We start from the raw sequence: 17,500 nt of genomic DNA, 5'->3' as shown, positions 1-17,500 counted from the left end.
GACAGAGGAGAGGCGGAGCTAGGACAGAGAGGAGGAGTTAGACAGAGGAGAGGCGGAGCTAGGACAGAGAGGAGGAGTTAGACAGAGGAGAGGCGGAGCTAGGACAGAGAGGAGGAGTTAGACAGAGGAGAGGCGGAGCTAGGACAGAGAGGAGGAGTTATACAGAGGAGAGGCGGAGCTAGGACAGAGGGGAGGAGTTAGACAGAGGAGAGGCGGAGCTAGGACAGAGGAGGAGGAGTTAGACAGAGGAGAGGCGGAGCTAGGACAGAGGAGGAGGAGGTAGACAGAGGAGAGGCGGAGCTAGGACAGAGAGGAGGAGTTAGACAGAGGAGAGGCGGAGCTAGGACAGAGGAGAGGAGTTAGACAGAGGAGAGGCGGAGCTAGGACAGAGGAGGAGGAGTTAGACAGAGGAGAGGCGGCGCTAGGACAGAGGAGGAGGAGTTAGACAGAGGAGAGGCGGAGCTAGGACAGAGAGGAGGAGTTAGACAGAGGAGAGGCGGAGCTAGGACAGAGAGGAGGAGTTAGACAGAGGAGAGGCGGAGCTAGGACAGAGAGGAGGAGTTAGACAGAGGAGAGGCGGAGCTAGGACAGAGGGGAGGAGTTAGACAGAGGAGAGGCGGAGCTAGGACAGAGGAGGAGGAGTTAGACAGAGGAGAGGCGGAGCTAGGACAGAGGAGGAGGAGGTAGACAGAGGAGAGGCGGAGCTAGGACAGAGAGGAGGAGTTAGACAGAGGAGAGGCGGAGCTAGGACAGAGGAGAGGAGTTAGACAGAGGAGAGGCGGAGCTAGGACAGAGGAGGAGGAGTTAGACAGAGGAGAGGCGGAGCTAGGACAGAGGAGGAGGAGTTAGACAGAGGAGAGGCGGAGCTAGGACAGAGAGGAGGAGTTAGACAGAGGAGAGGCGGAGCTAGGACAGAGAGGAAGAGTTAGACAGAGGAGAGGCGGAGCTAGGACAGAGGGGAGGAGTTAGACAGAGGAGAGGCGGAGCTAGGACAGAGGAGGAGGAGTTAGACAGAGGAGAGGCGGAGCTAGGACAGATGAGAGGAGTTAGACAGAGGAGAGGCGGAGCTAGGACAGATGAGAGGAGTTAGACAGAGGAGAGGCGGAGCTAGGACAGAGAGGAGGAGTTAGACAGAGGAGAGGCGGAGCTAGGACAGAGAGGAGGAGTTAGACAGAGGAGAGGCGGAGCTAGGACAGAGAGGAGGAGTTAGACAGAGGAGAGGCGGAGCTAGGACAGAGAGGAGGAGTTAGACAGAGGAGAGGCGGAGCTAGGACAGAGAGGAGGAGTTAGACAGAGGAGAGGCGGAGCTAGGACAGAGAGGAGGAGTTAGACAGAGGAGAGGCGGAGCTAGGACAGAGGGGAGGAGTTAGACAGAGGAGAGGCGGAGCTAGGACAGAGGAGGAGGAGTTAGACAGAGGAGAGGCGGAGCTAGGACAGAGGAGGAGGAGGTAGACAGAGGAGAGGCGGAGCTAGGACAGAGAGGAGGAGTTAGACAGAGGAGAGGCGGAGCTAGGACAGAGAGGAGGAGTTAGACAGAGGAGAGGCGGAGCTAGGACAGAGGGGAGGAGTTAGACAGAGGAGAGGCGGAGCTAGGACAGAGAGGAGGAGTTAGACAGAGGAGAGGCGGAGCTAGGACAGAGAGGAGGAGTTAGACAGAGGAGAGGCGGAGCTAGGACAGAGAGGAGGAGTTAGACAGAGGAGAGGCGGAGCTAGGACAGAGAGGAGGAGTTAGACAGAGGAGAGGCGGAGCTAGGACAGAGGGGAGGAGTTAGACAGAGGAGAGGCGGAGCTAGGACAGATGAGAGGAGTTAGACAGAGGAGAGGCGGAGCTAGGACAGAGAGGAGGAGTTAGACAGAGGAGAGGCGGAGCTAGGAAAGAGAGGAGGAGTTAGACAGAGGAGAGGCGGAGCTAGGACAGAGGGGAGGAGTTAGACAGAGGAGAGGCGGAGCTAGGACAGAGGAGGAGGAGTTAGACAGAGGAGAGGCGGAGCTAGGACAGAGGAGGAGGAGGTAGACAGAGGAGAGGCGGAGCTAGGACAGAGAGGAAGAGTTAGACAGAGGAGAGGCGGAGCTAGGACAGAGGAGGAGGAGTTAGACAGAGGAGAGGCGGAGCTAGGACAGAGGAGGAGGAGTTAGACAGAGGAGAGGCGGAGCTAGGACAGAGGAGGAGGAGGTAGACAGAGGAGAGGCGGAGCTAGGACAGAGAGGAGGAGTTAGACAGAGGAGAGGCGGAGCTAGGACAGAGGGGAGGAGTTAGACAGAGGAGAGGCGGAGCTAGGACAGAGGAGGAGGAGTTAGACAGAGGAGAGGCGGAGCTAGGACAGAGGAGGAGGAGTTAGACAGAGGAGAGGCGGAGCTAGGACAGAGAGGAGGAGTTAGACAGAGGAGAGGCGGAGCTAGGACAGATGAGAGGAGTTAGACAGAGGAGAGGAGTTAGACAGAGGAGAGGCGGAGCTAGGACAGATGAGAGGAGTTAGACAGAGGAGAGGCGGAGCTAGGACAGAGGAGAGAAGTTAGACAGAGGGAAGGAGGAGCTAGGACAGAGGAGGAGGAGTTAGACAGAGGAGAGGCGGAGCTAGGACAGAGGAGGAGGAGTTAGACAGAGGGAAGGAGGAGCTAGGACAGAGAATATAAGGAGCTAGGACACATGCTGATCAGAACAAGGACTCTTCGGTCGAAGAAGGATGGAAGGAGAAGCAGCTGTGGGTCAGATTCAGGAGGTCGTGATATGACCTTGGTATGACCTTGGTATGACCTTGGTATGACCTTGGTATGACCTTGGTATGACCTTGGTATGACCTTGGTGGATCTTCAGGACGAGGAGCAGAGAGAATTCTCTAGAGGAAAATGTGTTTCTGTATTTGACCCGTTCAAAGGTTTGACCCAGAAAAGTGTCTCCTGAGGATTTTAGGACTGGGCTCCTCATGTCTCCCTCCATCCTTCCTTCCTTCCCTCCTTCTCTCCTTCCATCCTTCCCTCCTTCTCTCCTTCCCTCCTTCTCTCCTTCCCTCCTTCCCTCCTTCTCTCCTTCTCTCCTTCTCTCCTTCTCTCCTTCCGTCCTTCTCTCCTTCCCTCCTTCTCTCCTTCTCTCCTTCCCTCCTTCTCTCCTTCCCTCCTTCCCTCCTTCTCTCCTTCTCTCCTTCCGTCCTTCTCTCCTTCTCTCCTTCTCTCCTTCTCTCCTTCCCTCCTTCTCTCCTTCTCTCCTTCCCTCCTTCTCTCCTTCTCTCCTTCCCTCCTTCTCTCCTTCCCTCCTTCCCTCCTTCTCTCCTTCCCTCCTTCCCTCCTTCTCTCCTTCTCTCCTTCCCTCCTTCTCTCCTTCCCTCCTTCTCTCCTTCTCTCCTTCTCTCCTTCCCTCCTTCTCTCCTTCTCTCCTTCTCTCCTTCTCTCCTTCCCTCCTTCTCTCCTTCTCTCCTTCCCTCCTTCTCTCCTTCCCTCCTTCCCTCCTTCTCTCCTTCTCTCCTTCCCTCCTTCTCTCCTTCTCTCCTTCTCTCCTTCTCTCCTTCCCTCCTTCTCTCCTTCCCTCCTTCCCTCCTTCTCTCCTTCTCTCCTTCCCTCCTTCCCTCCTTCTCTCCTTCTCTCCTTCTCTCCTTCTCTCCTTCCGTCCTTCTCTCCTTCCCTCCTTCTCTCCTTCTCTCCTTCCCTCCTTCTCTCCTTCCCTCCTTCCCTCCTTCTCTCCTTCTCTCCTTCCGTCCTTCTCTCCTTCTCTCCTTCTCTCCTTCTCTCCTTCTCTCCTTCTCTCCTTCTCTCCTTCTCTCCTTCCCTCCTTCTCTCCTTCTCTCCTTCCCTCCTTCCATCCTTCTCTCCTTCTCTCCTTCCCTCCTTCTCTCCTTCTCTCCTTCTCTCCTTCCCTCCTTCTCTCCTTCCCTCCTTCTCTCCTTCTCTCCTTCTCTCCTTCTCTCCTTCCCTCCTTCTCTCCTTCTCTCCTTCCCTCCTTCCCTCCTTCTCTCCTTCTCTCCTTCCCTCCTTCTCTCCTTCCCTCCTTCTCTCCTTCTCTCCTTCTCTCCTTCCCTCCTTCTCTCCTTCTCTCCTTCTCTCCTTCTCTCCTTCCCTCCTTCTCTCCTTCTCTCCTTCCCTCCTTCTCTCCTTCCCTCCTTCTCTCCTTCTCTCCTTCCCTCCTTCCCTCCTTCTCTCCTTCTCTCCTTCCCTCCTTCTCTCCTTCCCTCCTTCTCTCCTTCTCTCCTTCTCTCCTTCCCTCCTTCTCTCCTTCTCTCCTTCTCTCCTTCTCTCCTTCCCTCCTTCTCTCCTTCTCTCCTTCCCTCCTTCTCTCCTTCCCTCCTTCCCTCCTTCTCTCCTTCTCTCCTTCCGTCCTTCTCTCCTTCTCTCCTTCCCTCCTTCTCTCCTTCCCTCCTTCTCTCCTTCTCTCCTTCCGTCCTTCTCTCCTTCTCTCCTTCTCTCCTTCTCTCCTTCCCTCCTTCTCTCCTTCTCTCCTTCTCTCCTTCCCTCCTTCTCTCCTTCCCTCCTTCTCTCCTTCTCTCCTTCCCTCCTTCCCTCCTTCTCTCCTTCTCTCCTTCTCTCCTTCTCTCCTTCCCTCCTTCTCTCCTTCCCTCCTTCTCTCCTTCTCTCCTTCCCTCCTTCTCTCCTTCCCTCCTTCCCTCCTTCTCTCCTTCTCTCCTTCTCTCCTTCCCTCCTTCTCTCCTTCTCTCCTTCCCTCCTTCTCTCCTTCCCTCCTTCTCTCCTTCTCTCCTTCTCTCCTTCTCTCCTTCCCTCCTTCTCTCCTTCTCTCCTTCCCTCCTTCTCTCCTTCTCTCCTTCCCTCCTTCTCTCCTTCCATCCTTCTCTCCTTCTCTCCTTCCCTCCTTCTCTCCTTCTCTCCTTCCCTCCTTCTCTCCTTCTCTCCTTCTCTCCTTCTCTCCTTCTCTCCTTCCCTCCTTCCCTCCTTTTCTCCTTCTCTCCTTCTCTCCTTCTCTCCTTCTCTCCTTCCCTCCTTCTCTCCTTCTCTCCTTCTCTCCTTCTCTCCTTCCCTCCTTCTCTCCTTCTCTCCTTCTCTCCTTCCCTCCTTCTCTCCTTCCCTCCTTCTCTCCTTCTCTCCTTCCCTCCTTCTCTCCTTCCCTCCTTCCCTCCTTCTCTCCTTCTCTCCTTCCGTCCTTCTCTCCTTCTCTCCTTCTCTCCTTCTCTCCTTCCCTCCTTCTCTCCTTCTCTCCTTCCCTCCTTCTCTCCTTCCCTCCTTCTCTCCTTCTCTCCTTCTCTCCTTCTCTCCTTCCCTCCTTCTCTCCTTCCCTCCTTCTCTCCTTCTCTCCTTCCCTCCTTCTCTCCTTCCCTCCTTCCCTCCTTCTCTCCTTCTCTCCTTCTCTCCTTCCCTCCTTCTCTCCTTCTCTCCTTCCCTCCTTCTCTCCTTCCCTCCTTCCGTCCTTCTCTCCTTCTCTCCTTCTCTCCTTCTCTCCTTCTCTCCTTCCCTCCTTCTCTCCTTCTCTCCTTCTCTCCTTCTCTCCTTCCCTCCTTCTCTCCTTCTCTCCTTCCCTCCTTCTCTCCTTCCCTCCTTCCCTCCTTCTCTCCTTCTCTCCTTCCGTCCTTCTCTCCTTCTCTCCTTCTCTCCTTCTCTCCTTCTCTCCTTCCCTCCTTCTCTCCTTCTCTCCTTCCCTCCTTCTCTCCTTCCCTCCTTCCATCCTTCTCTCCTTCATGACACAGGTTCGTGTTTCTCCGTCTGCAGTTTGTGGTCAGGGATTAAAGTGGAGCAGTTTTTTAATAGTTTGAAAGTTGTTTGTTGGTGTTCAGTCCTGGTCCAGGCTGAACCTCTGCCCCAGCGTTCCCAGCGTTCCCAGCGATCCGCCTCTTCCCGTCTCCCGCTCCACGGGAGCCAGAACGTTCCTCTTGCGTCCCGGCGTCCCCGCTCCAACGTTGGTGCGAGGAAAAGTCTGAAGTTTGTGCAGATCCTGAGAGAGTTTCCCCAGAACGCACGTGCTGAGGCCGGAGCAGCGCTTAGACAGCAGGGGGCGCTCCGGACTTCATGCAGGGACACAGAGACAGGGACAGAGACAGGGACAGAGACAGGGAGGAGGCAGGCCAAAGGACAAGGAGGCAGAAGGTAGGACACAGGAGACATGCAGAAGTTCAGAGGCGATTCATGCAGTTCATGCGCTCAAAGGCTCAGAACTGACCCAGGTCCAGGTCCAGGTCCAGGTCCAGTCTGAGTCCAGGTCCAGGTCCAGTCTGAGTCCAGGTCCAGGTCCAGTCTGAGTCCAGGTCCAGGTCCAGGTCCAGGTCCAGTCTGAGTCCAGGTCCAGGTCCAGTCTGAGTCCAGGTCCAGGTCCAGTCTGAGTCCAGGTCTAGGTCCAGGTCCAGGTCCAGGTCCAGTCTGAGTCCAGGTCCAGGTCCAGGTCCAGGTCCAGTCTGAGTCCAGGTCCAGTCTGAGTCCAGGTCCAGTCTGAGTCCAGGTCCAGTCTGAGTCCAGGTCCAGGTCCAGGTCCAGTCTGAGTCCAGGTCCAGTCTGAGTCCAGGTCCACGTCCAGTCTGAGTCCAGGTCCAGTCTGAGTCCAGGTCCAGGTCCAGGTCCAGGTCCAGTCTGAGTCCAGGTCCAGGTCCAGGTCCAGGTCCAGGTCCAGGTCCAGGTCCAGGTCCAGTCTGAGTCCAGGTCCAGTCTGAGTCCAGGTCCAGGTCCAGTCTGAGTCCAGGTCCAGTCTGAGTCCAGGTCCAGGTCCAGGTCCAGTCTGAGTCCAGGTCCAGGTCCAGGTCCAGGTCCAGTCTGAGTCCAGGTCCAGGTCCAGTCTGAGTCCAGGTCCAGGTCCAGTCTGAGTCCAGGTCTAGGTCCAGGTCCAGGTCCAGGTCCAGGTCCAGGTCCAGGTCCAGGTCCAGTCTGAGTCCAGGTCCAGGTCCAGTCTGAGTCCAGGTCCAGGTCCAGGTCCAGGTCCAGGTCCAGGTCCAGGTCCAGTCTGAGTCCAGGTCCAGGTCCAGTCTGAGTCCAGGTCTAGGTCCAGGTCCAGGTCCAGGTCCAGTCTGAGTCCAGGTCCAGGTCCAGTCTGAGTCCAGGTCCAGGTCCAGTCTGAGTCCAGGTCCAGGTCCAGGTCCAGGTCCAGTCTGAGTCCAGGTCCAGGTCCAGTCTGAGTCCAGGTCCAGGTCCAGTCTGAGTCCAGGTCTAGGTCCAGGTCCAGGTCCAGGTCCAGTCTGAGTCCAGGTCCAGGTCCAGGTCCAGTCTGAGTCCAGGTCCAGTCTGAGTCCAGGTCCAGGTCCAGGTCCAGTCTGAGTCCAGGTCCAGGTCCAGGTCCAGGTCCAGGTCCAGTCTGAGTCCAGGTCCAGGTCCAGTCTGAGTCCAGGTCCAGGTCCAGTCTGAGTCCAGGTCTAGGTCCAGGTCCAGGTCCAGGTCCAGGTCCAGTCTGAGTCCAGGTCCAGGTCCAGTCTGAGTCCAGGTCCAGGTCCAGTCTGAGTCCAGGTCCAGGTCCAGGTCCAGGTCCAGTCTGAGTCCAGGTCCAGGTCCAGTCTGAGTCCAGGTCCAGGTCCAGTCTGAGTCCAGGTCTAGGTCCAGGTCCAGGTCCAGGTCCAGTCTGAGTCCAGGTCCAGGTCCAGGTCCAGTCTGAGTCCAGGTCCAGTCTGAGTCCAGGTCCAGTCTGAGTCCAGGTCCAGGTCCAGGTCCAGTCTGAGTCCAGGTCCAGTCTGAGTCCAGGTCCACGTCCAGTCTGAGTCCAGGTCCAGTCTGAGTCCAGGTCCAGGTCCAGGTCCAGGTCCAGGTCCAGGTCCAGGTCCAGGTCCAGGTCCAGTCTGAGTCCAGGTCCAGTCTGAGTCCAGGTCCAGGTCCAGTCTGAGTCCAGGTCCAGTCTGAGTCCAGGTCCAGGTCCAGGTCCAGTCTGAGTCCAGGTCCAGGTCCAGGTCCAGGTCCAGTCTGAGTCCAGGTCCAGGTCCAGTCTGAGTCCAGGTCCAGGTCCAGTCTGAGTCCAGGTCTAGGTCCAGGTCCAGGTCCAGGTCCAGGTCCAGGTCCAGGTCCAGGTCCAGGTCCAGGTCCAGTCTGAGTCCAGGTCCAGGTCCAGTCTGAGTCCAGGTCCAGGTCCAGTCTGAGTCCAGGTCCAGGTCCAGGTCCAGGTCCAGGTCCAGGTCCAGGTCCAGGTCCAGGTCCAGTCTGAGTCCAGGTCCAGGTCCAGTCTGAGTCCAGGTCTAGGTCCAGGTCCAGGTCCAGGTCCAGTCTGAGTCCAGGTCCAGGTCCAGTCTGAGTCCAGGTCCAGGTCCAGTCTGAGTCCAGGTCCAGGTCCAGGTCCAGGTCCAGTCTGAGTCCAGGTCCAGGTCCAGTCTGAGTCCAGGTCCAGGTCCAGTCTGAGTCCAGGTCTAGGTCCAGGTCCAGTCTGAGTCCAGGTCCAGGTCCAGGTCCAGTCTGAGTCCAGGTCCAGTCTGAGTCCAGGTCCAGGTCCAGGTCCAGTCTGAGTCCAGGTCCAGGTCCAGGTCCAGGTCCAGTCTGAGTCCAGGTCCAGGTCCAGTCTGAGTCCAGGTCCAGGTCCAGTCTGAGTCCAGGTCTAGGTCCAGGTCCAGGTCCAGGTCCAGGTCCAGGTCCAGTCTGAGTCCAGGTCCAGGTCCAGGTCCAGGTCCAGGTCCAGGTCCAGGTCCAGGTCCAGGTCCAGTCTGAGTCCAGGTCCAGTCTGAGTCCAGGTCCAGGTCCAGTCTGAGTCCAGGTCCAGTCTGAGTCCAGGTCCAGGTCCAGGTCCAGGTCCAGGTCCAGGTCCAGGTCCAGTCTGAGTCCAGGTCCAGTCTGAGTCCAGGTCCAGGTCCAGTCTGAGTCCAGGTCCAGTCTGAGTCCAGGTCCAGGTCCAGGTCCAGTCTGAGTCCAGGTCCAGGTCCAGGTCCAGGTCCAGGTCCAGTCTGAGTCCAGGTCCAGGTCCAGTCTGAGTCCAGGTCCAGGTCCAGTCTGAGTCCAGGTCCAGGTCCAGTCTGAGTCCAGGTCCAGGTCCAGTCTGAGTCCAGGTCCAGGTCCAGTCTGAGTCCAGGTCTAGGTCCAGGTCCAGGTCCAGTCTGAGTCCAGGTCCAGGTCCAGTCTGAGTCCAGGTCCAGGTCCAGGTCCAGGTCCAGGTCCAGTCTGAGTCCAGGTCCAGGTCCAGTCTGAGTCCAGGTCCAGGTCCAGTCTGAGTCCAGGTCCAGGTCCAGGTCCAGTCTGAGTCCAGGTCCAGGTCCAGTCTGAGTCCAGGTCCAGGTCCAGGTCCAGGTCCAGGTCCAGGTCCAGGTCCAGGTCCAGGTCCAGGTCCAGGTCCAGGTCCAGGTCCAGGTCCAGGTCCAGTCTGAGTCCAGGTCCAGTCTGAGTCCAGGTCCAGTCTGAGTCCAGGTCCAGGTCCAGGTCCAGTCTGAGTCCAGGTCCAGGTCCAGGTCCAGTCTGAGTCCAGGTCCAGGTCCAGTCTGAGTCCAGGTCCAGGTCCAGTCTGAGTCCAGGTCTAGGTCCAGGTCCAGGTCCAGGTCCAGGTCCAGGTCCAGGTCCAGGTCCAGGTCCAGTCTGAGTCCAGGTCCAGGTCCAGTCTGAGTCCAGGTCCAGGTCCAGTCTGAGTCCAGGTCCAGGTCCAGGTCCAGGTCCAGGTCCAGGTCCAGGTCCAGGTCCAGGTCCAGGTCCAGTCTGAGTCCAGGTCCAGGTCCAGTCTGAGTCCAGGTCTAGGTCCAGGTCCAGGTCCAGTCTGAGTCCAGGTCCAGGTCCAGTCTGAGTCCAGGTCCAGGTCCAGTCTGAGTCCAGGTCCAGGTCCAGGTCCAGGTCCAGTCTGAGTCCAGGTCCAGGTCCAGTCTGAGTCCAGGTCCAGGTCCAGTCTGAGTCCAGGTCCAGGTCCAGGTCCAGGTCCAGTCTGAGTCCAGGTCCAGGTCCAGTCTGAGTCCAGGTCCAGGTCCAGTCTGAGTCCAGGTCCAGGTCCAGGTCCAGTCTGAGTCCAGGTCCAGGTCCAGTCTGAGTCCAGGTCCAGGTCCAGGTCCAGGTCCAGGTCCAGGTCCAGGTCCAGGTCCAGGTCCAGGTCCAGGTCCAGGTCCAGGTCCAGGTCATGTGTCTAGAGATCTGGGTTCAGTAAATGTAGACAAGACTTTGGGTTTAGAACATGGATCAGAGGACGTCAGAGGACGTCAGAGGACGTCAGAGGACGTCAGAGGACGTCAGAGGACATGCAGGATCATCAGCCACGTTCTTCACATCCTCTCGTCTCATTCGTCTCATTCGTCTCATTCGTCTCATTCGTCTCATTCGTCTCATGCAGATGCACAAACTCATGCAGGAGGTTTAAGAAATACAATTATTATTCTATGTTTATTATAAATATACTTTGTCATATTTATTTTGGATTAGTTTAATTTAGTTTAGTTTAATTTAAGAGGCTCAAATGTTACAGTTTCATTTACCAAAAAACATCTGTATATTTGAATAAACTGTAAAACTCCTCATGACCCTTCATGACCACGCCCTCACTCGTGACCACGCCCTCACTCGTGACCACGCCCTCACTCGTGACCACGCCCTCACTCGTGACCACGCCTTCACTCGTGACCACGCCCTCACTCGTGACCACGCCCTCACTCGTGACCACGCCCTCACTCGTTACCACGCCCTCACTCGTGACCACGCCCTTCACTCGTTACCACGCCCTCACTCGTTACCACGCCCTCACTCCTTCACTCATGATGTCATCAGAGCAGTGGCTCTCGAACTTTTCAAGGACTTCGAGAATGAAACCAGGTCTAAACCAGGTCTAAACCAGGTCTAAACCAGGTCTAAACCAGGTCTAAACCAGGTCTAAACCAGGACTAAACCAGGACTAAACCAGGTCTAAACCAGGTCTAAACCAGGACTAAACCAGGACTAAACCAGGTCTAAACCAGGACTAAACCAGGTCTAAACCAGGTCTAAACCAGGACTAAACCAGGACTAAACCAGGTCTAAACCAGGACTAAACCAGGTCTAAACCAGGTCTAAACCAGGACTAAACCAGGACTAAACCAGGTCTAAACCAGGACTAAACCAGGTCTAAACCAGGTCTAAACCAGGACTAAACCAGGACTAAACCAGGTCTAAACCAGGTCTAAACCAGGTCTAAACCAGGACTAAACCAGGACTAAACCAGGACTAAACCAGGACTAAACCAGGTCTAAACCAGGTCTAAACCAGGACTAAACCAGGTCTAAACCAGGTCTAAACCAGGACTAAACCAGGACTAAACCAGGACTAAACCAGGACTAAACCAGGTCTAAACCAGGTCTAAACCAGGACTAAACCAGGTCTAAACCAGGTCTAAACCAGGTCTAAACCAGGTCTAAACCAGGTCTAAACCAGGACTAAACCAGGACTAAACCAGGTCTAAACCAGGACTAAACCAGGACTAAACCAGGTCTAAACCAGGACTAAACCAGGACTAAACCAGGTCTAAACCAGGACTAAACCAGGTCTAAACCAGGTCTAAACCAGGACTAAACCAGGACTAAACCAGGTCTAAACCAGGACTAAACCAGGTCTAAACCAGGTCTAAACCAGGACTAAACCAGGACTAAACCAGGTCTAAACCAGGTCTAAACCAGGTCTAAACCAGGACTAAACCAGGACTAAACCAGGACTAAACCAGGACTAAACCAGGTCTAAACCAGGTCTAAACCAGGACTAAACCAGGTCTAAACCAGGTCTAAACCAGGACTAAACCAGGACTAAACCAGGACTAAACCAGGACTAAACCAGGTCTAAACCAGGTCTAAACCAGGACTAAACCAGGTCTAAACCAGGTCTAAACCAGGACTAAACCAGGACTAAACCAGGACTAAACCAGGTCTAAACCAGGACTAAACCAGGTCTAAACCAGGACTAAACCAGGACTAAACCAGGACTAAACCAGGTCTAAACCAGGTCTAAACCAGGTCTAAACCAGGTCTAAACCAGGACTAAACCAGGACTAAACCAGGACTAAACCAGGACTAAACCAGGTCTAAACCAGGTCTAAACCAGGTCTAAACCAGGACTAAACCAGGACTAAACCAGGTCTAAACCAGGACTAAACCAGGACTAAACCAGGTCTAAACCAGGACTAAACCAGGACTAAACCAGGTCTAAACCAGGACTAAACCAGGTCTAAACCAGGTCTAAACCAGGACTAAACCAGGACTAAACCAGGTCTAAACCAGGACTAAACCAGGTCTAAACCAGGTCTAAACCAGGACTAAACCAGGACTAAACCAGGTCTAAACCAGGTCTAAACCAGGTCTAAACCAGGACTAAACCAGGACTAAACCAGGACTAAACCAGGACTAAACCAGGTCTAAACCAGGTCTAAACCAGGACTAAACCAGGTCTAAACCAGGTCTAAACCAGGACTAAACCAGGACTAAACCAGGACTAAACCAGGACTAAACCAGGTCTAAACCAGGTCTAAACCAGGACTAAACCAGGTCTAAACCAGGTCTAAACCAGGACTAAACCAGGACTAAACCAGGACTAAACCAGGTCTAAACCAGGACTAAACCAGGTCTAAACCAGGACTAAACCAGGACTAAACCAGGACTAAACCAGGTCTAAACCAGGTCTAAACCAGGTCTAAACCAGGTCTAAACCAGGACTAAACCAGGACTAAACCAGGACTAAACCAGGTCTAAACCAGGTCTAAACCTGGACTAAACCAGGACTAAACCAGGACTAAACCAGGACTAATCCAGGTCTAAACCAGGTCTAAACCAGGACTAAACCAGGACTAAACCAGGTCTAAACCAGGACTAAACCAGGTCTAAACCAGGACTAAACCAGGACTAAACCAGGTCTAAACCAGGTCTAAACCAGGTCTAAACCAGGTCTAAACCAGGACTAAACCAGGACTAAACCAGGACTAAACCAGGACTAAACCAGGTCTAAACCAGGACTAAACCAGGACTAAACCAGGACTCTGCGGCTAACTAAAAATAATCCTAATCAGTTTAAGAACCACTGTGTGTGTGTGTGTGTGTGTGTGTGTGTGTGTCCCACCTGGTGTTGTCATGTTCCTCTTCAGCGTTCATCTGCACAAACTCTCTGAGAATCGCACTCAAGAGTCGACGAGCTTCAGAGTCAGAGAGAGAGATCGAGTCCAGACCCGACCTGAGGGACAAGAGGACATAAGACCATCTTTACACACAATGAGACACACACAAGACGACATAAGACCATCTTTACACACAATGAGACACACAATGAGACACACACAAGACGACATAAGACCATCTTTACACACAATGAGACACACACAAGACGACATAAGACCATCTTTACACACAATGAGACACACACAAGAGGACATAAGACCATCTTAACACACAATGAGACACACACAAGACGACATAAGACCATCTTTACACACAATGAGACACACACAAGACGACATAAGACCATCTTTACACACAATGAGACACACACAAGACGACATAAGACCATCTTTACACACAATGAGACACACACAAGACGACATAAGACCATCTTTACACACAATGAGACACACACAAGACGACATAAGACCATCTTTACACACAATGAGACACACACAGGACGACATAAGACCATCTTTACACACAATGAGACACACACAAGACGACATAAGACCATCTTTACACACAATGAGACACACAATGAGACACACACAAGACGACATAAGACCATCTTTACACACAATGAGACACACACAAGACGACATAAGACCATCTTTACACACAATGAGACACACACAAGACGACATAAGACCATCTTTACACACAATGAGACACACACAAGAGGACATAAGACCATCTTTACACACAATGAGACACACACAAGAGACATAAGACCATCTTTACACACAATGAGACACACACAAGAGGACATAAGACCATCTTTACACACAATGAGACACACACAAGAGGACATAAGACCATCTTTACACACAATGAGACACACACATAGATTCTGTAGCTGGACTTGTCTCAGTCACGTGACAGACACTGGCTTTGGAGAGAGGGATAAGACAGGGTTGTGCTTGGTCCCCCCTTTTTGGAGCCATTGGCCCAATTAGACGATCAGAAACAATGAGTCTCATTGTAGAGTACATAACGTTGGCTCCGCCCTTCTCTCTCTCTGGCCCCGCCCTCTGTCCTTAAGAAAGACAAACAGAATCTATATGTTTAGGTTTTGTATTTCATAAAGAACTATTCACAATTTTGGAGACAAATGATGCTCTTTTTACCATTAAAGATCTTTCAAAATGGACCCTGAATCTAAACTTAAAGCTGAACTAAATGACGCCCCCTGCAGGTTCCTGGTGGAAACACATTTAAACTTATATACAGACGCCCAGATGTCTCTGGTCCAGACTCTGTTTGATGATGCAATAAAACTATCTCTAGATTTATATTTAATTAGATTTAAAACTCTAATTATCAAAAGAAAAAGGGGGCGGGGTTTAGCTCGTGTGAAAAATGACTTTATTTCAGGTGAAATCACATAAACTAACTCTGAGGACATGGGACGTCCCCTCGCTGGGGGGAGGAGCCTGGGCTTGTGCTGGGGGGAGGAGCCTGAGCCTGAGCTTGTGCTGGGGGAGGAGCCTGAGCTTGTGCTGGGGGAGGAGCCTGAGCTTGTGCTGGGGGAGGAGCCTGAGCTTGTGCTGGGGGAGGAGCCTGAGCTTGTGCTGGGGGAGGAGCCTGAGCTTGTGCTGGGGGAGGAGCCTGGGCTTGTGCTGGGGGGAGGAGCCTGAGCTAGTGCTGGGGGAGGAGCCTGAGCTTGTGCTGGGGGAGGAGCCTGAGCTTGTGCTGGGGGAGGAGCCTGAGCTTGTGCTGGGGGAGGAGCCTGAGCTTGTGCTGGGGGAGGAGCTTGTGCTGGGGGAGGAGCCTGAGCTTATGCTGGGGGGAGGAGCCTGAGCTTGTGCTGGGGGAGGAGCCTGAGCTTGTGCTGGGGGAGGAGCCTGAGCTTGTGCTGGGGGAGGAGCCTGAGCTTGTGCTGGGGGGAGGAGCCTGAGCTTGTGCTGGGGGAGGAGCCTGAGCTTGTGCTGGGGGAGGAGCTTGTGCTGGGGGAGGAGCCTGAGCTTATGCTGGGGGGAGGAGCCTGAGCTTGTGCTGGGGGAGGAGCCTGAGCTTGTGCTGGGGGGAGGAGCGATATCGACTAGATATAGTCGGCTTCAGCTCCAGCACAAGTTCAGGCTCTGGAACCATCTCCTCCAGGGGGACTGGACCTGCGGGGAGAGGCGGGGCTGGTGTGGGCGGGGCTGGTGTGGGCGGGGCTGGTGTGGGCTTATAGCCCCTCAGCTCAGCCGCCACGTGTTGGAGTTCACCCCGGTGGACGAGAGGGTCGCGTCCCTTCGCCTTCGGGTGCGGGACATGTCTCTCACTGTAGAGGACCCGGCCTTCTTGGAGTCCTTGGGAGGGGAACTGGACAGTGCACCGACCGGGGACTCTGTTGTTCTACTGGGGGACTTCCACGCCCACGTGGACGATGACAGTGACACCTGGAGAGGGGAGGAGCCCCGATCTGAACCCGATCGGTCAGTTACTGGACTGTGCCACGGATCGTCCAGAACAAACACCATGTTCAAGCACAAGGTCCATCAGTGGCACCAGGACACAGGCCAGAGGTCCTTGTCCTCTCCAGGTGGGTGGGGGTCCTTGTCCTCTCCAGGTGGGTGGGGGGTCCTTGTCCTCTCCAGGTGGGTGGGGGGTCCTTGTCCTCTCCAGGTGGGTGGGGGGTCCTTGTCCTCTCCAGGTGGGTGGGGGGTCCTTGTCCTCTCCAGGTGGGTGGGGGGTCCTTGTCCTCTCCAGGTGGGTGGGGGTCCTTGTCCTCTCCAGGTGGGTGGGGGTCCTTGTCCCCAAGTGGAGAAGTTCAAGTATCTCGGGGTCTTGTTGGAGTGTGTGATTGACAGGTGGAGCGTGTGATTGACAGGTGGAGTGTGTGATTGACAGGTGGAGTGTGTGATTGACAGGTGGAGTGTGTGATTGACAGGTGGAGTGTGTGATTGACAGGTGGAGTGTGTGATTGACAGGTGGAGTGTGTGATTGACAGGTGGAGTGTGTGATTGACAGGTGGAGTGTGTGATTGACAGGTGGAGTGTGTGATTGACAGGTGGAGTGTGTGATTGTCAGGTGGAGTGTGTGATTGAAAGGTGGAGTGTGTGATTGACAGGTGGAGTGTGTGATTGACAGGTGGAGTGTGTGATGGACAGGTGGAGTGTGTGATTGACAGGTGGAGTGTGTGATTGACAGGTGGAGTGTGTGATGGACAGGTGGAGTGTGTGATTGACAGGTGGAGTGTGTGATTGACAGGTGGAGCGTGTGATTGACAGGTGGAGTGTGTGATTGACAGGTGGAGTGTGTGATTGACAGGTGGAGTGTGTGATTGACAGGTGGAGTGTGTGATTGACAGGTGGAGTGTGTGATTGACAGGTGGAGCGTGTGATTGACAGGTGGAGCGTGTGATTGACAGGTGGAGTGTGTGATTGACAGGTGGAGTGTGTGATTGACAGGTGGAGTGTGTGATTGACAGGTGGAGTGTGTGATTGACAGGTGGAGTGTGTGATTGACAGGTGGAGTGTGTGATTGACAGGTGGAGTGTGTGATTGACAGGTGGAGTGTGTGATTGACAGGTGGAGTGTGTGATTGACAGGTGGAGTGTGTGATTGACAGGTGGAGTGTGTGATGGACAGGTGGAGTGTGTGATTGACAGGTGGAGTGTGTGATTGACAGGTGGAGTGTGTGATTGACAGGTGGAGTGTGTGATTGTCAGGTGGAGTGTGTGATTGAAAGGTGGAGTGTGTGATTGACAGGTGGAGTGTGTGATTGACAGGTGGAGTGTGTGATTGACAGGTGGAGTGTGTGATTGACAGGTGGAGTGTGTGATTGACAGGTGGAGTGTGTGATTGACAGGTGGAGTGTGTGATGGACAGGTGGAGTGTGTGATTGACAGGTGGAGTGTGTGATTGACAGGTGGAGTGTGTGATTGACAGGTGGAGTGTGTGATTGTCAGGTGGAGTGTGTGATTGAAAGGGTGGAGTGTGTGATTGACAGGTGGAGTGTGTGATTGTCAGGTGGAGTGTGTGATTGACAGGTGGAGTGTGTGATTGACGAGGTGGAGTGTGTGATTGACAGGTGGAGTGTGTGATTGTCAGGTGGAGTGTGTGATTGAAAGGTGGAGTGTGTGATTGACAGGTGGAGTGTGTGATTGACAGGTGGAGTGTGTGATTGACAGGTGGAGTGTGTGATTGACAGGTGGATGGTGCAGTCGCTGCTGAGTCCAAAGACAAAGCTCTTGTTTTATGGGTCACTCTATGTTCTGACCTCACCTATGGTCATGAGCTTTAATGACCCAAAGAACAAGATGGAGGACACAAGACGCCGGGTGGGCGTTCCCTTAGAGATAGAGGGAGGAGCTCAGTCACATGGGGGGAGCTCCGAGTAGAGCCGCTGCTCCTCCCTGAGGAGGTGTTTCGGGCGTGTCCCACCGGGAAGAGGCCCCGGGGAAGACCCAGGACACGCTGGAGGGACAATGTCTCACTTTAACAGACTTTGGACAAAGTGGGAACAATATTTATTCCGTTGTTACATTATTGAGTCTTTGTCTCTTCTTTATGTTCATAAACTAAAACGTTTAAGAAAATAAGAAA

At 54.3% G+C, this 17,500-nt stretch overlaps 1 protein-coding gene across 1 annotated transcript in view; it reads right to left on the bottom strand.

Annotated features, from left to right (window-relative positions):
* The window catches only part of LOC140366853 (calcitonin-like), a gene marked incomplete at its 5' end in the record, with an annotated part of 29,237 nt that extends 16,256 nt beyond the window's left edge, over window positions 1-12,981 (bottom strand). Inside the window, 2 exons of the mRNA XM_072453039.1 lie at window positions 5,715-5,939; window positions 12,871-12,981. Coding sequence (XP_072309140.1) covers window positions 5,715-5,939; window positions 12,871-12,981 — 336 coding nt within the window. The remainder of the gene's footprint in view (window positions 1-5,714; window positions 5,940-12,870) is intronic.
* Window positions 12,982-17,500: the final 4,519 nt, after the last annotated feature.

Source organism: Eucyclogobius newberryi, unplaced genomic scaffold, assembly GCF_026437365.1.
Source record: "Eucyclogobius newberryi isolate DKJ021-1_F unplaced genomic scaffold, fEucNew1.0.hap1 SCAF_194, whole genome shotgun sequence".
Classification (NCBI taxonomy): Eukaryota; Metazoa; Chordata; class Actinopteri; order Gobiiformes; family Gobiidae; genus Eucyclogobius; species Eucyclogobius newberryi.
The sequence above is the reverse complement of the archived record's forward strand: the minus strand, read 5'-3'. Positions and strand labels throughout refer to the sequence as shown.